The sequence below is a fragment of the Gymnoscopelus braueri genome (assembly GCF_963280865.1).
Source record: "Gymnoscopelus braueri genome assembly, chromosome: 13".
Taxonomy (NCBI): domain Eukaryota; kingdom Metazoa; phylum Chordata; class Actinopteri; order Myctophiformes; family Myctophidae; genus Gymnoscopelus; species Gymnoscopelus braueri.
The window spans coordinates 44,765,409-44,784,530 of record NC_137615.1 but is presented as its reverse complement, the minus strand read 5'-3'; the positions used below and the strand labels follow the sequence as shown (position 1 = coordinate 44,784,530).

The 19,122-nt window shown below is 41.3% G+C and overlaps 4 protein-coding genes across 4 annotated transcripts in view; all 4 read right to left on the bottom strand.

The window, feature by feature from the left end:
- LOC308097936 (prostaglandin E2 receptor EP1 subtype-like) overlaps positions 1-19,122 on the bottom strand; it is a 211,333-nt gene that overhangs the window by 80,909 nt on the left and 111,302 nt on the right. The window lies entirely within an intron of this gene.
- Positions 5,214-7,854, bottom strand: LOC308098629 (cytochrome P450 2K1-like; the record flags this gene model as incomplete). The annotated part of the gene is made up of 9 exons (XM_080447040.1): positions 5,214-5,401; positions 5,544-5,685; positions 5,809-5,993; positions 6,130-6,271; positions 6,352-6,531; positions 6,757-6,917; positions 7,022-7,171; positions 7,259-7,421; positions 7,654-7,854. The coding sequence occupies 9 exons, from the start codon at positions 7,852-7,854 to the stop codon at positions 5,214-5,216; spliced, it is 1,512 nt and encodes a 503-aa protein (XP_080303166.1).
- On the bottom strand, positions 9,395-12,560 carry LOC308099629 (cytochrome P450 2K1-like; the record flags this gene model as incomplete). Its single annotated transcript, XM_080448366.1, has 9 exons — positions 9,395-9,582; positions 9,725-9,866; positions 10,129-10,313; positions 10,452-10,593; positions 10,674-10,853; positions 11,481-11,641; positions 11,750-11,899; positions 11,990-12,152; positions 12,360-12,560. The coding sequence occupies 9 exons, from the start codon at positions 12,558-12,560 to the stop codon at positions 9,395-9,397; spliced, it is 1,512 nt and encodes a 503-aa protein (XP_080304492.1).
- On the bottom strand, positions 15,464-18,760 carry LOC308099628 (cytochrome P450 2K1-like; the record flags this gene model as incomplete). Its single annotated transcript, XM_080448365.1, has 9 exons — positions 15,464-15,651; positions 16,147-16,288; positions 16,402-16,586; positions 16,725-16,866; positions 16,944-17,123; positions 17,686-17,846; positions 17,954-18,103; positions 18,187-18,349; positions 18,560-18,760. 9 exons carry the CDS (start codon positions 18,758-18,760, stop codon positions 15,464-15,466), a joined length of 1,512 nt encoding a protein of 503 aa, XP_080304491.1.

Sequence of the window (19,122 nt, the reverse complement as noted above, 5' to 3'; positions counted from 1 at the left end):
TACACCAACAGTAATAATGTAGTGGAGTGACGGGATGACCAAGTCCCTTTACCTACACTATCCATTATGAAGACCTTATCAGCAAAGTTCTTGTTTATGAGCAATGCAACAATCGAACACACATACAAATATTTTGCCAGAACTATCCTTCTAAATGATTTAGAGTCAGCTGGCAGCACACAGTGCATGTGCACTGGCCGCACATGCACACGTGGCGCTCGTGCATGTGATGACACTAAAGTCTCACTCCTAGATTTTCCTAAAACTTGGCAGCCCTGTTGAGGTAATAGAGCCAGCCTGCTTGCTCAGGATAAATCGAATCTTGCATCAGGTCAATTTGTGGCAGATCCTACGTTTAGGTGAGACATGACCTTTGACACGATCTAAATGTCTCAATAGAAGAGCAGGGAGACAAAATACAACCATCCCAATTGTATAGCGATGGCCAAGACGCAAAACCTCCTATCTGAAAAATTTACATTGTTGGGAAAATGAAAAAGAAAACTACAAAATGTTGTATCTTTTTTGCACAATGCTATTTTTTTATGATACCCATCACATAATTCACCGTTTCTGGATTTCTGGATTATGTTACAATATTATATGTTAATTACACTGATCTCATATTGCAAATGCAGATAGGAGGTTTTTCCCCACTTTTCCTGGATAATTCTGCAGATAGGAGCTTTTGCACTGTGATGTTAAGTGATTGCATAACTAAATAATGATAAATAGTACAGGCTGTAAATACATACATTTACAGCTGCAAACAGTTGCATCAGTGGTTAGGTCTAGGTTTGTTTTCTGAGGTATACAATAATCATTCCCTGCACGAGATGCGCGTGGTCGTGGGTATACGCTAGCGCATTTTCAATGCATGAAATGGTTAGTAGACTGTATACGCTTTTTTCCAAAAACAACAACAATTAGGTGGACTACAAAACAACTGGCCCAGGCACCCCTCAACATAATCCCCCCTATACCCTCAACTCCACCACCTGAAATACCCCCCCACTCCCACAACCCCCATTCCCCGCCAACCAGCACAACACACCCCCCAAACCCCACCCACCCAAACCCTCATGCCCTCCAACTCCCCTAACTCATACAACTGGATCACCAACCTTGTGTCCGGTGTGGATAGTGGAATAGTATGTAAGATCATTGAATGTCTTAAAGAGCCTATAAGCAAGGAGGAAAGACTCACCACAGCCAGGGAGGAGATGAGAGCAGCACACAGGGACTTTGTCGCTGACCAAAAAGGAGAGGGTCTGAGGGAGGAATATAAGCGGAGGAAGGAGGAGCTATATCAAGTGTATGCAACTGGAACAACGGGAGCTGACCCAAAAGATCAGGGACATTAAAGAGGTGCATGACATGTTAACCAGAAACATGGCAAGAGCTGGAAGCTCATCAATGACATTTCTGGCAGAAGCTCTTCTCAGACTTCCAAGATCTGGGGAGAAAGCGCAGAGGAACGAGTTGAAACATGGTACCAGCACTTCAAAACACTCCTAGGAAATCCTCCTTCAACCGAAGAAGAGGATGATCCGATGCTCCTGTCTTCCATGACCTTCCCAAACCAGACGGTTCACCATGGATGAGTACCAGAGGGCCAAGGCTACTATCAAGTGAGGCAAGAGCTGCGGGGAAGATGGAGTGACAGCAGAGGTTCTGATGTATGTGCCCATAGACGAGGTGGTGTTGGATTTTATCAAGCACACACGTCTAGCAAGCTGCCGAAGCTGTGGAGCAAAATTATCATTGATCCAGTACCAAAGTCAGACGAACTCACCAAGGCATTAGCCTGAGCTCACAAGTTGCCAAGACGGCTAACAGGAAGATCCTCAACCGTCTTAGACCCATCTTAGACCCTGTAATGAGAAACTCGGGGCAGATACTGGTGATGAGGAGGATACTGGAAGGAGTAAGGAGCGGAATCTTTCAGTGGTGATCACCTTCATGACTTCCAAAAGGCTTTTGGCACCATCCACCGGGGGAATCTGATGAACATTCTCCGGGCCTATGGAGTTCCTGAGAAGATGGTTCAGATGATGGAGACAAGCTACTCGAGGCAGTCCAGGACTTCTAATAACCTGGGCCTGGACTGCTTCAATGGAACAGGACCTGAAGGTCCGCGGGGCACTTGACTGGAATGCCTTGCATGGGATGAGGAGAGTGTGGAAATCAGACATGGGAGAAGACCTCAAGAGGCGGCTGTTCGTATAGCTACAGTGGAGTCAGTACTGCTGTATGGGGCTGAGACATGGACCGTCACAGCACAACAGGAAAGGGCCTAGGATGGCACAAGGAGTCACATGGACAGACCACATCAGAAATGTGGTCCTCTACAGGAACCTACCATGGGTCACAGACAAAGTCAGAGAGAGAAGGATGAGGCAGGGCACTGCGTCAGGGACTCATAACTAGTGGCAAGCAAACTAACACTATGAGAGCCAACCCAGGGCAAAGCCAGGAGAGACAAGAAGTGCACCACCTACGTAGATGCACTTCGGCGTAACAGCTTAGCCAACAATACTGTAGAGCTCAAGACCCTGATGCTAGATAGGAGAGTGTGGAGGGCAGCGATTCAGGAGTCCCAAGTTGGTGTTGGCTAGACCACACTCACACATCGCATCGCAAAGACCCTATTCTATAAGATCCGGCCTAACTGACCCATGCCCCCCTCAACATAATCCCCCCCATACCCTCTACCCCCAACTCCACCACCTGCAATACTCCCCCACTCCCACAACCCCCCCCCCCCAACTGCCAGCCCACACCTCTCCACCTCCATAACTCAAAACCCCATCCCACTTCAGGGGTCCCGAGTTGGTGTTGGCTAGACCACACTTTCGCGTCGCAAAGACCCTATCCTGTGTGATCCGGCCTAACTGGCCTATGTCCCCCTCAACATAACCCCCCCCATACCCTATACCCCCCAACTCCACCTACTGCAATACTCCCCCACTCCCACAACCCCCCCCCCAACTGCCAGCCCACACCTCTCCACCTCCCTAACTCAAAACCCCATCCCACTTCAGGAGTCCTGAGTTGGTGTTGGCTAGACCACACTTTCGCTTCACAAAGACCCTATCCTGTATGATCCAGCCTAACTGGCCTATGCCCCCCTCAACATAATCCCCCCCATACCCTCTACCCCCCAACTCCACCACCTGCAATACTCCCCCACTCCCACAAACCCCATACCCCCCAACTGCCAGCCCACACCTCACAACCCCCATAACTCAAAACCCAATCCCACCCCATACCCTCATACCCCCAAATCCCACCCAACCCATTACCCCCACTCCCAGAACCCCCGGTCCCCTTGCCCCCAACCAGCACACCACAACCCCCAAACTCCACCCACCCAAACCCTCATGCACCCCCCACCCCATACCCCCCCAACCACCACCCACACCTCCCACACCCTATAACTCCAAACCCCATCCCACCCCCATACCCTCATACCCCCCAACCGACACACCACAATATTTTCACAGGGTTGTTGGCTGCCACGGTGTTCACGTGTGATTTTGATCTGCAATTAATAAAAAATCACGACAATGACGTTCACATTTAAGCAGCAATGACAACCTCTAACCACAAGTTCAAAATGTTCAATGCCAAAACCTCCTATCTATACCTAAAAATGACCTCCTATCTACATAGATGCACATAGGAGGTTTTTACCTAGAAATAGTTAGGCTTACAAACAAACATTATTTAGTTAAATAATGCTTTTTTATGCTCATTTTGAGATCAAGACATTCTACAGTACTGTATCAAGTATTACCATAAATTTTTTTTATCAACTCACACTCTTGGTGTGATAAAAGTGTCACCACCTGACACTAATCATTAGCAATCAACAAGGCAATGCAATTAACTTGACAGAGTTACTAACAAATACTTAACTACAGTAGTAAGGGGGGAAGACACTTTTTAATTTTGAAAATAATAGATGACTACAAACTGAAAGACATTTAGACGGTCTACATAACATAGAATTCCCAAGTTTCAGCTCTGTCTGCTGCTCAATTAGTTCTGGTGCAGATAAGAGGTTTTGCACTTCAACATTTTAGCACTAATTGGCACTGAACAAGATAGGAGGTTTTAGTCAAATGACTTTTTCTGACAAAATGAGGGGCGGGACTATCTTGCAGACAGACTGAGCATGTGCAGCATAGCCTATAGTCCTCATCCACAGTGAAATCCGAAAATCATGAAATTTGCACATAGGAGGTTTTGCATTTTGGCCATCGATAGGTTATACGTATATTGTATTAACATACTCTACCATACAGATTGGACTAAATTACATTTCATTCATTAAAAATAAGTTACATACTGAGGCTTTAACCCTGTGATCCCTATTTTTGGCATATCGATATAGGCAACAGCAAATCTACAAGTTCACAATGAATTGGGACGTGTTGTGACACAGACACAGTCAGTATTCTAAACCACACTGGGAGGTATAGACTGCAGGCACTTCTACTCAAGTCAAGAGACTGACTATGTCAGTTAATACAATCCAACCAAAAACTGTGGTGGTTGTAGTTTGTCTACTACCTGCTCTTCTATAGAGAAATGTAATGTTTATCCTGTGGTCAGTTAAGACCACTACTGGTCTACAAGTGATTATGCAGTGAGGTGAAACTGTAATTAATCGTCTGAAAGAGGCTTTCAGTTAGTACCTCAACAGTAGAATTTCAGCACTCATGCGGGGGACCTGGGTTCAAGTCCCGGGTAGGACTGCAGTTTACAGAGCTGACAGACAATACAACCGTGGCAGCAAGAGATTAATGCAATAACTATTGACAGATCTCTTTATGATCGTCCAATACAGTAATGAAAAACTAAGAAACACAAGGCAAATAGAAACAAGTTTATTAGGTACTGGAATGCATCTTAAAACGTACATTAAAATAATTATAAATACATCTTTTTGGGTATCAGGTTCCATTCCACAGTTGCTTGAGTGAAGAATGTTTGTTCCAAGTGTTATTATACTGTCCAAATACTGAGATAAAATAGTTTTCTTGTTCTATAATTTCCAAAACCTTTCAATCTGCCTTTGACCTGTACTGTAAAATACACCAACAGTTATACTGTAAATGAGTGATGGTGATGACCATTGGTTCAAGTCCCTTTGTTTATGAGCAATGGAACACATGGAAAATATTCTGCAAGAACTATACTTCTTTTTAGAGTCGACTGACAGCACACAGCTGATGAGGTGAAGGGTTGAGGGTAAATCCTACTGCTGGCGTCAGATCCAGTTCATCCTCTGTTACCCCAGGTGGAGGAGTGAAACGAAAGCGCTGGAGGAGAGAGGTGAGGAAGAGGAAGACCTCCATCCTAGCCAGACTCTCCCCCGGACATGCCCTAACACCTGAAACAAGAAGTTGTTCTAACGGTTAGAACTGTGGCTGACCTGAGAAAGAAATTACAAAATGCCTGGCAAGATATTGCAACATCACTCCAAACATAAAAATAAAACATTTAAAAACAGTATAATGATAACAATGCAATACCTGCAGAAAAGGGCATGAAGGCATCCCTCTTGACAAACTGACCCTCTTTATCCAGAAAATTCTTGGGGTTAAATGTGTGTGGGCTTTCCCATTCAGTCTCATCATTCAGGACAGAAGTAAGTAGAGGAATCACAGTAGTTCCCTGTTCCCAAAAATAACAGGTCTATTACATAAACCTCAAAACAATGACTATTTTCAGAGGAACATGCCTTGCAAAAATATGTTGATTTAGAAACGGAAAATATTATTTTTGAAAGTTATTGACCTTCTTGATGAAATAGCCCTGGAAGTTGACATCTTGCCTGGTGATGTGAGGAATTGACAGTGGAGCAATGTTGGCTACTCTCTGGATCTCATGAATAACAGCATCAGTGTAGGGTAGGTCCTTCCTGTCTTCTACAAGCACCTGACGACTTCCAGTCACCCTGCTAAGCTCTTCCTGAACCTCATCTGGAAAAACAGGGAAGGAATAAGAATTCAATTCTTCAATAATCCTACAAGTCCATAAATACGGTATAATTTCCACAAGAAGCTATATATCACTTGTGTGCTCATATCTGTCATCGGGATCAATGTGATTGTTTACCTTGAATATGGGGGTACTTGGCCATCAACAGTAGACCCCATCTAATTGTATTTCCTGTAGTGTCAGTTCCGGCTGCAAACAGGTTCATCACGCTGTAGAGCAGGTTGTCATCATGATAGTAGGAATCCATGATACCAGAATCCTAATATCAACAGACAGGACAAATGACAGTAATGGAGCCTTGATGGGCATCATAGCAGTGTAAAACTACTAAAACTATACCTCCAAACTTTTTTTCCGCATCAGGAAGGAATCTATAAAGCCTCGGAGCATTTGAGGATTCAGAGTTTCCTTCAGACCGCTGATTATCCTCTTTATTTCTTCTTTGTTGTCTTCCACATTCTTCATCAGGATCCTCCAGGATTTTATCCAAGGGCCCAGCCAAGGAAAGACATTGTAAACCTATGATGTAGTACAATGCACATACAGACAGCTATTTCCGATCTTTTGCTTTGTTAACTTTGGTTGGTTGCTAATCATTTATACAAGTGTAGGCTATACCTTTTAAGGGAATACAATTGATCGAATTGATTGAATTAAAACGAATATATTTTGATGATAACATATTCTTTAAAACCATAAAAAATATTTCCTCTACTCAAGGAGCTCACGCAATTGTCCTTATACCTGAATGGCAGCTGATCCTGTAAGATGTATGGTTTCATTGTCTCTGTTCACCATTGCTTGGAAAACAGGATCAGTGTATTCAAACCTGTCCCCATAGACAATGGCGGATATAACATTGGACGCTGCATAATTCACTGCCTGGGTTGAATCAAAGGCTTTGCCTGTGACAAACATAGTAGGTACAATTAATTTTAAAAAACTGAAACACGATGAGCAACTTCTAGTGTGGCATTATGATTTCCACAACAGTAGTTGATTTGGTTACCTTCATGTTTTTCAAGTGTATCAATCAGGTAATGACATTCCTGTATGATTTTCTCTTCACTTATCTTCCTTCCCATGCCAAAGTCTCTCAGGTTAGTCAAGGCAAAGCGCCTCATCTCTTTCCAGGACGCACCATTGGAAAATAGTATACCTGCACACAAACTTGAGTAACCATTTGGCCAAGGCATTAAACACGTATAACAACAAACTGAGCTACACAAAACATACAGAACTTTACCATGTCCTTTATTAAAATCATAGAATACAGGAGTGATCTCTCGGTCTCCAAACTCCTCAGCATAGTTGACCAGAGCCTGTTTGACTGTCTTGTATCCTGCCAGGACCACTACTTTCTTATGTCCAAGGTGGATTGTGAACACTGGCCCATATTTCTTGGACAACTAGAGATAGAAAAATGCTAGATGTTTGATATGATACTCTAAAAGTTTGAGTCTGGCTAAATACAGTACATTTTGAAAACACCCAGTGTTTTACTAGTCTAGTAAAACACTGGGTGTTATACAATATATTATTATTAATATATGTTGACTAGTCATTAAAACAAATGTCTACAATATGTTCTAATTTCCCAAACAAAGCATATATTAGTTACATATGAGTAAAATGTCTTACATAACAAAGGGTGGTGTATGGTCTACTCAGATCCAGCTGCAGTAAGTTTCCAAGCAGAGGCAGAGGCCTGGGTCCTGGAGGTTCCTTCTTTTGTTCCTGGGTGCTGGAGGAGAGGAGGTAGAGAACAAACAGGAGAACAACAGCTCCCAGCAGAGTGACTGAACTGGGAGACTGGAAAAGATGATCTTCTAAAAGACACATTGTACTCAACAAACTCTCAACTTGCGTCCCTGAAAAGAGCTGGCAAATTGTGCTTCCCCTTCACTCAACACAAGTAACTCCCTTTGTTTGTGGCTTCTCAGACTGGGGCATTAGGCCTAAGCCACGCAGGCAGCTGGAGGTAATAACTTTAATTGTGGGTGCGTTTCATTTTAGAGTACTGGAAAAGAGCTGTCCATGCTGGCACACACACAGCAACACCTGAAACACACCAACAACTAATGTTATTAGTTGTTGGTGGTGTGTTTATTGCTTAAAGCAGCTGCAGCACTCTGTAACTTTCCTCTTCTACCCCGGATTTGAACCTGGTTTCCTGCTTAAGTGATGACATTTTTACCATTGAGCTAATAGAGCCGGCCTGCTTGCTCAGGATAAATTGAATCTTGACATCAGGTCAATTTGTGTCAGATCCTGCGTTTAGGTGAGACATGACCTTTGACACGATCTAAAGTCTCAATAGAAGAGCAGGGAGACAAAATACAACATCCCAATTGTATAAGTTATATTGTATTAACATACTCTACCATACAGATTGGACTAAATTACATTTTATTCATTAAAATAAAGTTACATACTGAGGCTTTAACCCTGTGATCCCTATTTTTGGCATATCGTTATAGGCAACATTAAATCTACAAGCTCACAATGCATTGGGACGTGTTGTGAGTGGACACAGAGTCAGCATTCTAAACCACAGACTTGGAGGTAGACTGCAGGCACTTCTACTCGAGTCAAGAGACTGATACAAAAACATGAATAAATAGGCTAGTGTTTGAATTATTTCTACAGTTGTTAAAGATAAGTAAATTTATACAATCCAACCAAAAACTGTGGTGGTTGTAGTTTGTCTACTACCTGCTCTTCTATAGAGAGATGTAATATTTATCCTGTGGTCAGGTAAGACCACTATTTTGCATGAAGGTCAAAATGTAAGTAATCCTCTGAAAGAGGCTTTCAGTTAGTACCTCAACAGTAGAATTTCAGCACTCATGCGGGGGACCTGGGTTCAAGTCCCGTTTAGGACTGCAGCTTATAGAGCTGACAGACAATACAACTGTGGCAGCAAGAAATTAATGCAATAACTATTGACAGATCTCTTTATGATCGTCCAATACAGTAATGAGAAACTATTTAAGAAACACATGTCAAATAGAAACAAGTTTATTAGGTACTGGAATGCATATAAAAAGTACATTAAAATAATTATAAATCCATCTCTGTGGGTATCAGGTTCCATTCCTCAGTTGCTTGAGTGAAGAATGTTTGTTCCAAGTGTTATTATACTGTCCAAATACTGAGACAGACTGTAGTTTTCTTGTTCTATTATTTCCTATACCTTTCAATCAGCCTTTGACCTGTACTGTAAAATACACCAACAGTTATACTGTACATGAGTGATGGTGGTGACCATTGGGTCTAGTGCCTTTACCTACATTATCCATTATGAGGACCGTATCAGCAAAGTTCTTGTTTATGAGCAATGCAACACATGGAAAATATTCTGCAAGAACTATACTTCTATTTAGAGTCGACTGACAGCACACAGCTGATGAGGTGAAGGGATGAGGTTGAATCCTACAGCTGGCGTCAGATCCAGTTCATCCTCTGTTACCCCAGGTGGAGGAGTGAAACGAAAGCGCTGGAGGAGAGAGGTGAGGAAGAGGAAGACCTCCATCCTAGCCAGACTCTCCCCCGGACATGCCCTAACACCTGAAACAAGAAGTTGTTCTAACGGTTAGAACTGTGGCTGACCTGAGAAAGAAATTACAAAATGCCTGGCAAGATATTGCAACATCACTCCAAACATAAAAATAAAACATTTAAAAACAGTATAATGATAACAATGCAATACCTGCAGAAAAGGGCATGAAGGCATCCCTCTTGACAAACCGACCCTCTTTATCCAGAAAATTCTTGGGGTTAAATGTGTGTGGGCTTTCCCATTCAGTCTCATCATTCAGGACAGAAGTAAGTAGAGGAATCACAGTAGTTCCCTGTTCCCAAAAATAACAGGTCTATTACATAAACCCCCAAAACAATGACTACCATTTTCAGAGGAACATGCTTTGCAAAAATATGTTGATTTAGACACAAAATATGTTTGTTTTTTTAAGATTTAAGTGACATGCAGAAAAGTCCATCGGGATCGGGACTCGAACCCGACACGCTGCCTGTCAGGCTACTGAGCCTATGTGCCTGGACCGCTACACCAGCAGTAGTCCAGGGGAGAAAATAATATTTTTGAAAGTTATTGACCTTCTTGATGAAATAGCCCTGGAAGGTGACATCTTGGCTGGTGATGTGAGGAATTGACAGAGGAGAAATGTTGGCTACTCTCTGGATCTCATGAATAACAGCATCAGTGTAGGGTAGGTTCTTCCTGTCTTCTACAAGCACCTGACGACTTCCAGTCACCCTGCTAAGCTCTTCCTGAACCTCATCTGGAAAAACAGGGAAGGAATAAGAATTAAATTCTTCAATAATCCTACAGGTCCATAAATATGGTATAATTTGCACATGAAGCTATGTATATAACTTGTGTGCTCATATCTGTCATCAGGATCAATGTGATTGTTTACCTTGAATATGGGGGTACTTGGCCATCAACAGTAGACCCCATCTAATTGTATTTCCTGTAGTGTCAGTTCCGGCTGCAAACATGTCCATCACACTGTAGAGCAGGTTGTCATCATGATAGTAGGAATCCATGATACCAGAATCCTAACATCAACAAACAGGATAAATGATAGTAATGGAGCATTGATGGGCATCATAGCAGTGTAAAACTACTAAAACTATACCTCCAAACTTTTCTTCCGCATCAGGAAGGAATCTATAAAGCCTTGGAGCATTTGAGGATTCAGAGTTTCCTTGAGACCGCTGATTATCCTCTTTATTGCTTCTTTGTGGTCTTCCACATGCTTCATCAGGATCCTCCAGGTTTTCATGCAAGGGCCCAGCCAAGGAAAGACATTGTACACCTATAATGTAATACAATGCACATATTTACATTTTACAGTGAGGGTTCAACCCTAGCCATAAATGAGAACTAAAATTCACAGGAAAGATGATGAAGTGTGTTGAGTTCCATTTGTTGTACAACCAGAGTCCTTGAGTTCAAGTCCCCCTAGTGGTGTGGGTTGTTATACGAGATCAAGTCCCATAACTGTTACATTTGTACAACCAGTTCCATGGGGTTAGATAGAGTCCCCCTGGTGTTGTGGGCTTTAGTCCCATATCTTTAATTATGTTCCGTTTAAATCTTTGTTTATGCCTTATGTAAATACATTTGAATTCCCTTTATGAAATGTACTACATGAATAATTGACTTTTAAGAGACATAATTAACTGATTTTAAGGCCTAAATACAATTACAATTTCGTATCCATCAACTCGATGTTAACAAGAAAAACATGAATTCATTACAGACAGTTATTTCCAATCTTTTGCTTTGTTAACTTTGGTTGGTATCTAATCATTTATAATAGTGTAGGCTATACCTTTTAAGGGATTACAATTGATCTAATTAAAACTAATAGATTTGGAGCATAATCTTTAAAACCATTGCAAATATTTCCTTTCTTCAAGCAATTGTCCTTATACTGTACCTGAATGGCAGCTGATCCTGTAAGATGTATGATTTCATTGACTCTGTTCACCATTGCTTGGAACACAGGATCAGTGTATTCAAACCTGTCCCCATAGACAATGGCTGATATAATATTGGACGCTGCGTAATTCACTTCCTGGGTTGAATCAAAGGCTTTGCCTGTGACAAAGAGTCCATATTAGGTACAATTAATACAAAAAAAATAAACACAATGAGCGACTTCTAGTGTGGCATTATGATTTCCACAGCAGTAGTTGATTTGGTTACCTTCATGTTTTTCAATCGTATCAATCAGGTAATGACATTCCTGTATGATTTTCTCTTCACTTATCTTCTTTCCCATGCCAAAGTCTCTCAGGTTAGTCAAGGCAAAGCGCCTCATCTCTTTCCAGGACTCACCATTGGACAGAATTATACCTACATACACACAAAAAGGAAAATGTTTAAACTTGTCCAAGAAAATATGTGATGAACGAACTGAGCTACACAAAACATACAGAACTTTACCATGTCCTTTGTTAAAATCGTAGAATACAGGAGTGATCTCTCTGTCTCCAAACTCCTCAGCATAGTTGACCAGAGCCTGTTTGACTGTCTTGTATCCTGCCAGGACCACTACTTTCTTATGTCCAAGGTGGATTGTGAACACTGGCCCATATTTCTTGGACAACTAGAGATAGAAAAATGTGAGAGGTTTGATAGGATACTCTAAAAGTTTGAGTCTGGCTAAATACAGTACATTTTGAAAACACTCACTGTTTTACTAGTCATACAATATATTATGAATACATGTTGACTCATTAAAACAAATGTCTACAATCTGTTCTATTTTCCCAAGCAAAGCATATATTAGTAATATATAAGTAAAATGTCTTACATAACAAAGGGTGGTGTATGGTCTACTGAGATCCAGCTGCAGTAAGTTTCCAAGCAGAGGCAGAGGCCTGGGTCCTGGAGGTTCCTTCTTTTGTTCCTGTGTGCTGGAGGAGAGGAGGTAGAGAACAAACAGGAAAACAACAGCTCCCAGCAGAGTGACTGAACTGGGAGACTGGAAAAGATGATCTTCTAAAAGACACATTGTACTCAACAAAATGTCAACTTGCGTAACTGAAGTGAAAAAAATCGTGCTTCCCCTTCCCTCAACACAAGTGACTCACTTTGTTTGTGGCTTCTCAGACTGGGGTATTAGGCCTAAGCCACACATGCAGCTGGAGGTAATAACTTTAATTGTGGGTGCGTTTCATTTTAGAGTACTAGAAAAGAGCTGTCCATGCTGGCACACACACAGCAACACCTGAAACACACCAACAACTAATGTTATTAGTTGTTGCAGCTGCAGCACTATGTAACTTTCCTCTTCTACCCAGGATTTGAACCTGGTTTCCTGCTGTGCTGACATTTTTACCATTGAGCTAAGAGAGCCGGCCTGCTTGCTCAGGATAAATTGAATCTTGACATCAGGTCAATTTGTGTCAGATCCTGCGTTTAGGTGAGACATGACCTTTGAAACGATCTAAAGTCTCAATAGAACAAGAGCAGGGAGACAAAATACAACCATCCCAATTGTATAAGTTATATTGTATTAACATACTCTACCATACAGATTGGACTAAATTACATTGTAATCATTAAAAATAAAGTTACATACTGAGGCTTTAACCCTGTGATCCACATTTTTGGCATATCGTTATAGGCAACAGCAAATCTACAAGCTCACAATAAATTGGGACGTGTTGTGAGCGGACAGTCAGTATTCTAAACCACACTGGGAGGTACAGTAGACTGCAGGCACTTCTACTCAAGAGACTGATGAAAAAACATGAATAAATAGGCTACTGTTTTTTAATTGTCTCCGCCGTAGGTGGAGAATATGTTTTCGCTTCGTCCCGCCGTGTGTGAGCAAACATTGTTAGCCAAGCTAACATTGGTCAAGCTCCACGTGACACGTGTCAATATGTTGACACCAATGCCTTTGATTGGCTAGAGGGACGCATGACGAAATACAATCCTATAAATAGGTGTGTCACTTCAAAAAGCCGTTTACGTCTTTTGAAGTGAGGTAAGACAGGATCAATCAGTCTTGATTGGAACAGTACCTTCCAGTCCAAATCACCCGTCCGTGCGTGTGTGTGTCCCTCTGAGAACACCTAACATTGGTCAAGCAAAGGCGCAGAAGGCCAAAGCTAAGAAAGCATACTCATCTACAACAGTAACACAGAAGAGGACTATAGAGTTGAATTGATCCCACAACAAGGCCGAAGTCTTAATACTGTAACAATTGGCCGCCTTGATCAAATACATTATGTAGCACTAGAGAAAACTGACATAGATCAAACACACCAATCAACTGCTGAAACTGTTCAAGACAACAATGAAGATGAAGAAGACAGACAAGTATTTGAACAAACCAGTCAATTACGACCACTCCCATATGACACATTGCTTCAAGAAGAACATTCTTTAGATGCAAACACTACATATTCAGTCGCCCCTGCAGAACACCAAAAACCACGCACATTCTACCAACAGTACCTTGCAGTACAAATCACCTGTCCGTGCGTGTGTGTGTTCCTCTGAGAACACCCAACATTGGTCAGTTTTACGTGACATCACAATATGTAATATAAATATATAAATAGGAGGCTGAGATCACACAATGTAACTAACTCCCATTATGCAAACTAAAGAAGCAGCAAATGAGCATCTGAAACCTGATGAAGACGCAAAGGCGCAGAAGGCCAAAGCTAAGAAACAGAGAGAAGGAATGAAATTAAGAGTATGTTTTCGCTTCGTCCCGCCGTGTGTTAGCATGGCCCCTAGCCAAGCTAACATTGGTCAAGCTCCACGTGTCCCACAACAAGGCCGAAGTCTTAATACTGTAACAATTGGCCGCCTTGATCAAATACATTATGTAGCACTAGAGAAAACTGACATAGATCAAACACACCAATCAACTGCTGAAACTGTTCAAGACAATGAAGATGAAGAAGACAGACAAGCATTTGAACAAACCAGTCAATTACGACGACTCCCATATGACACATTGCTTCAAGAAGAACATCTTTTAGATGCAGACACTACATATTCAGTCGCCCCTGCAGAACACCAAAAACCACGCGCATTCTACCAAGACGACCCGTTCTACCAAGACGACCCGTGCTATTAAAATAGCACGGGTCTGCTGGCGGAGACTTGTGCTCCGAGGAGCACATTTTCTAGTTATTTCTACAGTTGTTAAAGATATGTCAATTTATACAAGCCAACCAAAAACTGTGGTGGTTGTAGTTTGTCTACTACCTTCTCTTCTATAGAGAAATGTAATGTATATCCTGTGGTCAGTTAAGACCACTACTGGTTTACAAGTGATTTTGCAGTGAGGTGAAACTGTAATTAATCCTCTGAAAGAGGCTTTCAGTTAGTACCTCAACAGTAGAATTTCAGCACTCATGCGGGGGACCTGGGTTCAAGTCCCGGGTAGGACTGCAGCATAGAGCTGACAGACTATACAACTGTGGCAGCAAGAGATTAATGCAATAACTATTGACAGATCTCTTTATGATCGTCCAATACAGTAATGAGAAACTATTTAAGAAACACAAGTCAAATAGAAACAAGTTTATTAGGTACGGAATGCATATTTAAAAAAGTACATTAAAATAAATATTATAAATCCATCTCTGTGGGTATCAGGTTCCATTCCTCAGTTACTTGAGTGAAGAATGTTTGTTCCAAGTGTTATTATACTGACCAAATACTGAGACAGACTGTAGTTTTCTTGTTTTATTGTTTCCGATACCTTTCAATCAGCCTTTGACCTTACTGTAAAATACACCAACAGTTATACTGTACATGAGTGATGGTGGTGACCATTGGTTCAAGTCCCTTTACCTACACTATCCATTATGAGGACCTTATCAGCAAAGTTCTTGTTTATGAGCAATGCAACACATGGAAAATATTCTGCAAGAACTATACTTCTTTTTAGAGTCGACTGACAGCACACAGCTGATGAGGTGAAGGGTTGAGGGTAAATCCTACAGCTGGCATCAGATCCAGTTCATCCTCTGTTACCCCAGGTGGAGGAGTGAAACGAAAGCGCTGGAGGAGAGAGGTGAGGAAGAGGAAGACCTCCATCTTGGCCAGACTCTCTCCCGGACATGCCCTACGACCTGAAACAAGAAGTTGTTGCAACAGTTAGAACTGTGGTTGACCTGAGAAAGAAATTACAAAATGCCGGGCAAAATATTGCAACATCACTCCAAACATAAAAATCACACCCTGTGTGAAGTGGGCGGTGTCTTGCTAGCTAATCACAATACTGAATGGAGTCGATCAATCATGTACAAAGGATAAATACATTTATTGAAACACTCTTTATGATGGACAAAACCATAACTTGAAAAAAACCAATTTATGGTTTTTTTCAAGTTATGGTTGCTTATATAGGGCTATGCACATGTGTCATGTGACACTGGCCAATCACAGTCCTGAATAGGCTGTGATTGGCCAATCACAGCGCAGGATAATTGTACAAATTTCCAAACCTCACTTTTAGGGGCGGTTTCACTGCCCAAGATATTTGTACATTTTTCCAAATCTCACTTATAGGGGCGGTTTCACCGCCCAAAAATGAAACATTAAAAACAGTATAATGATAACAATACCTGCAGAAAAGGGCATGAAGGCATCCCTCTTAACAAACTGACCCTCTTTATCCAGAAAATTCTTGGGGTTAAATGTGTGTGGGCTTTCCCATTCAGCCTCATCATTCAGGACAGAAGCAAGTAGAGGAATCACGGTAGTTCCCTGTTCCCAAAAATAACAGGTCTATTACATAACCCCCAAAACAATGACTACTATTTTCAGAGGGAAATATGTTGATTTAGAAACAGAAAATAATGTTTTTGAAAGTTATTAACCTTCTTGATGAAATAGCCCTGGAAGGTGACATCTTGGCTAGTGATGTGAGGGATTGACAGAGGAGCAATGTTGGCTACTCTCTGGATCTCATGGATAACAGCATCAGTGTAGGGTAGGTTCTTCCTGTCTTCTACAAGCACCTGACGACTTCCAATTACCCTGCTAAGCTCTTCCTGAACCTCATCTGGAAAAACAGGGAAAGAATAAGAATTACATTCTTCAATAATCCTACAGGTCCATAAATAGGGTATAATTTCCACATTAAGCTATGTATATCACTTGTGTGCTCATATCTGTCATCAGGATCAATGTGATTGTCTACCTTGAATATGGGGGTACTTGGCCATCAACAGTAGACCCCATCTAATTGTATTTCCTGTAGTGTCAGTTCCAGCCGCAAACATGTTCATCACACTGTAGAGCAGGTTGTCATCATGATAGTAGGAATCCATGATACCAGAATCCTAATAACAGACAGGACAAATGATAGTAATGGAGCATTGATGGTCATCATAGCAGTGTAAAACTACTAAAACTATACCTCCAAACTTTTCTTTCGCATCAGAAAGGAATCTATAAAGCCTCGGAGCATTTGAGGATTCAGAGTTTCCTTCAGACCGCTGATTATCCTCTTTGTTTCTTCTTTGTTGTCTTCCACATTCTTCATCAGGATCCTCCAGGTTTTCATGCAAGGGCCCAGCCAAGGAAAGACATTGTACACCTATGATGTAGTACAATGCACATATTTATATTTTACAGTGAGGGTTCAACCCTAGCCATAAATGAGAACTAAAATTCACAGGAAAGATGATGAAGTGTGTTGAGTTCCATTTGTTGTACAACCAGAGTCCTTGAGTTCAAGTCCCCCTAGTGGTGTGGGTTGTTATACGAGTTCAAGTCCCATAACTGTTACATTTGTACAACCAGTTCCATTGGGTTAGAGTCCCCCTGGTGTTGTGGGCTTTAGTCCCATATCTTTAATTATGTTCTGTTTAAATCTTTGTTTAGGCCTTATGTAAATACATTTGAATTCCCTTTATGAAATGTACTACATGAATAATTGACTTTTAAGAGACATAATTAACTGATTTTAAAACATGAATACATTCGTTATTTCCAATCTTTTGCTTTGTTATCTTTGGTTGGTTTCTAATCATTTATAATAGTGTAGGCTATACCTTTTAAGGGATTACAATTGATCTAATTAAAACTAATAGATTTGGAGAATATTCTTTAAAACCTTAGAAAATATTTCCTTTCTTCAAGCATTTGTCTAGGCCTACCTGAATGGCAGCTGATCCTGTAAGACGTACGGTTTCATTGACTCTGTTCACCATTGCTTGGAACACAGGATCAGTGTATTCAAACCTGTCCCCATAGACAATGGCTGATATAACATTGGACGCCGCGTAATTCACTGCCTGGGTAAAATCAAAGGCTTTGCCTGTGACAAACAGAGTCCATATTAGGTACAATTAATTTAAAAAGAAATTAAACAGGATGAGCGACTTGTGGCATTATGATTTCCACAACAGTAGTTGATTTGGTTACCTTCATGTTTTTCAAGTGTATCAATCAGGTAATGACATTCCTGTATGATTTTCTCTTCACTTATCTTCCTTCCCATACCAAAGTCTCTCAGGTTAGTCAAGGCAAAGCGTCTCATCTCTTTCCAGGACTCACCATTGGAAAATAGTATACCTGCACACAAACTTGAGTAACCATTTGGCCAAGGCATTAAACACGTATAACAACAAACTGAGCTACACGAAACAAACATTTACCATGTCCTTTGTTAAAATCATAGAATACAGGAGTGATCTCTCTGTCTCCAAACTCCTCAGCATAGTTGACCAGAGCATGTTTGACTGTCTTGTATCCTGCCAGGACCACTACTTTCTTATGTCCAAGGTGGATTGTGAACACTGGCCCATATGTCTTGGACAACTAGAAATAGAAAAATGTGAGATGTTTGATATGATACTCTAGTTTGAGTCTGGCTAAATACAGTACATTTTTAAAACACTCAGTGTTTTACTGGTCATACGATACATTATTATTATGAATATATGTTGACTCATTAAAACAAATGTCTAGAATCTGTTCTAATTTCCCAAACAAAGCATATATTAGTTACATATGAGTAAAATGTCTTACATAACAGAGGGTGGTGTATGGTCTACTGAGATCCAGCTGCAGTAAGTTTCCAAGCAGAGGCAGAGGCCTGGGTCCTGGAGGTTCCTTCTTTTGTTCCTGGGTGCTGGAGGAGAGGAGGTAGAGAACAAACAGGAAAACAACAGCTCCCAGCAGAATGACTGAACTAGGAGACTGGAAAAGATGATCTTCTAAAAGACACATTGTGCTCAACAAACTCTCAACTTGCGTCCCTGAAGTGAGCTGGCAAATCGTGCTTCCCCTTCCCTAAACACAAGTAACTCCCTTTGTTTGTGGCTTCTCAGACTGGGGCATTAGGCCCAGTGCCATCTATTAGAGAACACATGACCAATGACAAAAAACTCCCATATCTGCTGGGCGAAGTACAACAATGTGCAAACACAGCAGCAAGATTCGTGAGTTGCTGTGATAGGAAAAGGATATCAAACGGAACACAACCACCCTAAAGACTAATCATTGTGTATATTCCGGCACTATACCTGCACCCAGTGATCTTGGTACATAGAAATTGATCTATTGAAGATTCTGACTTTCAAATGTACATA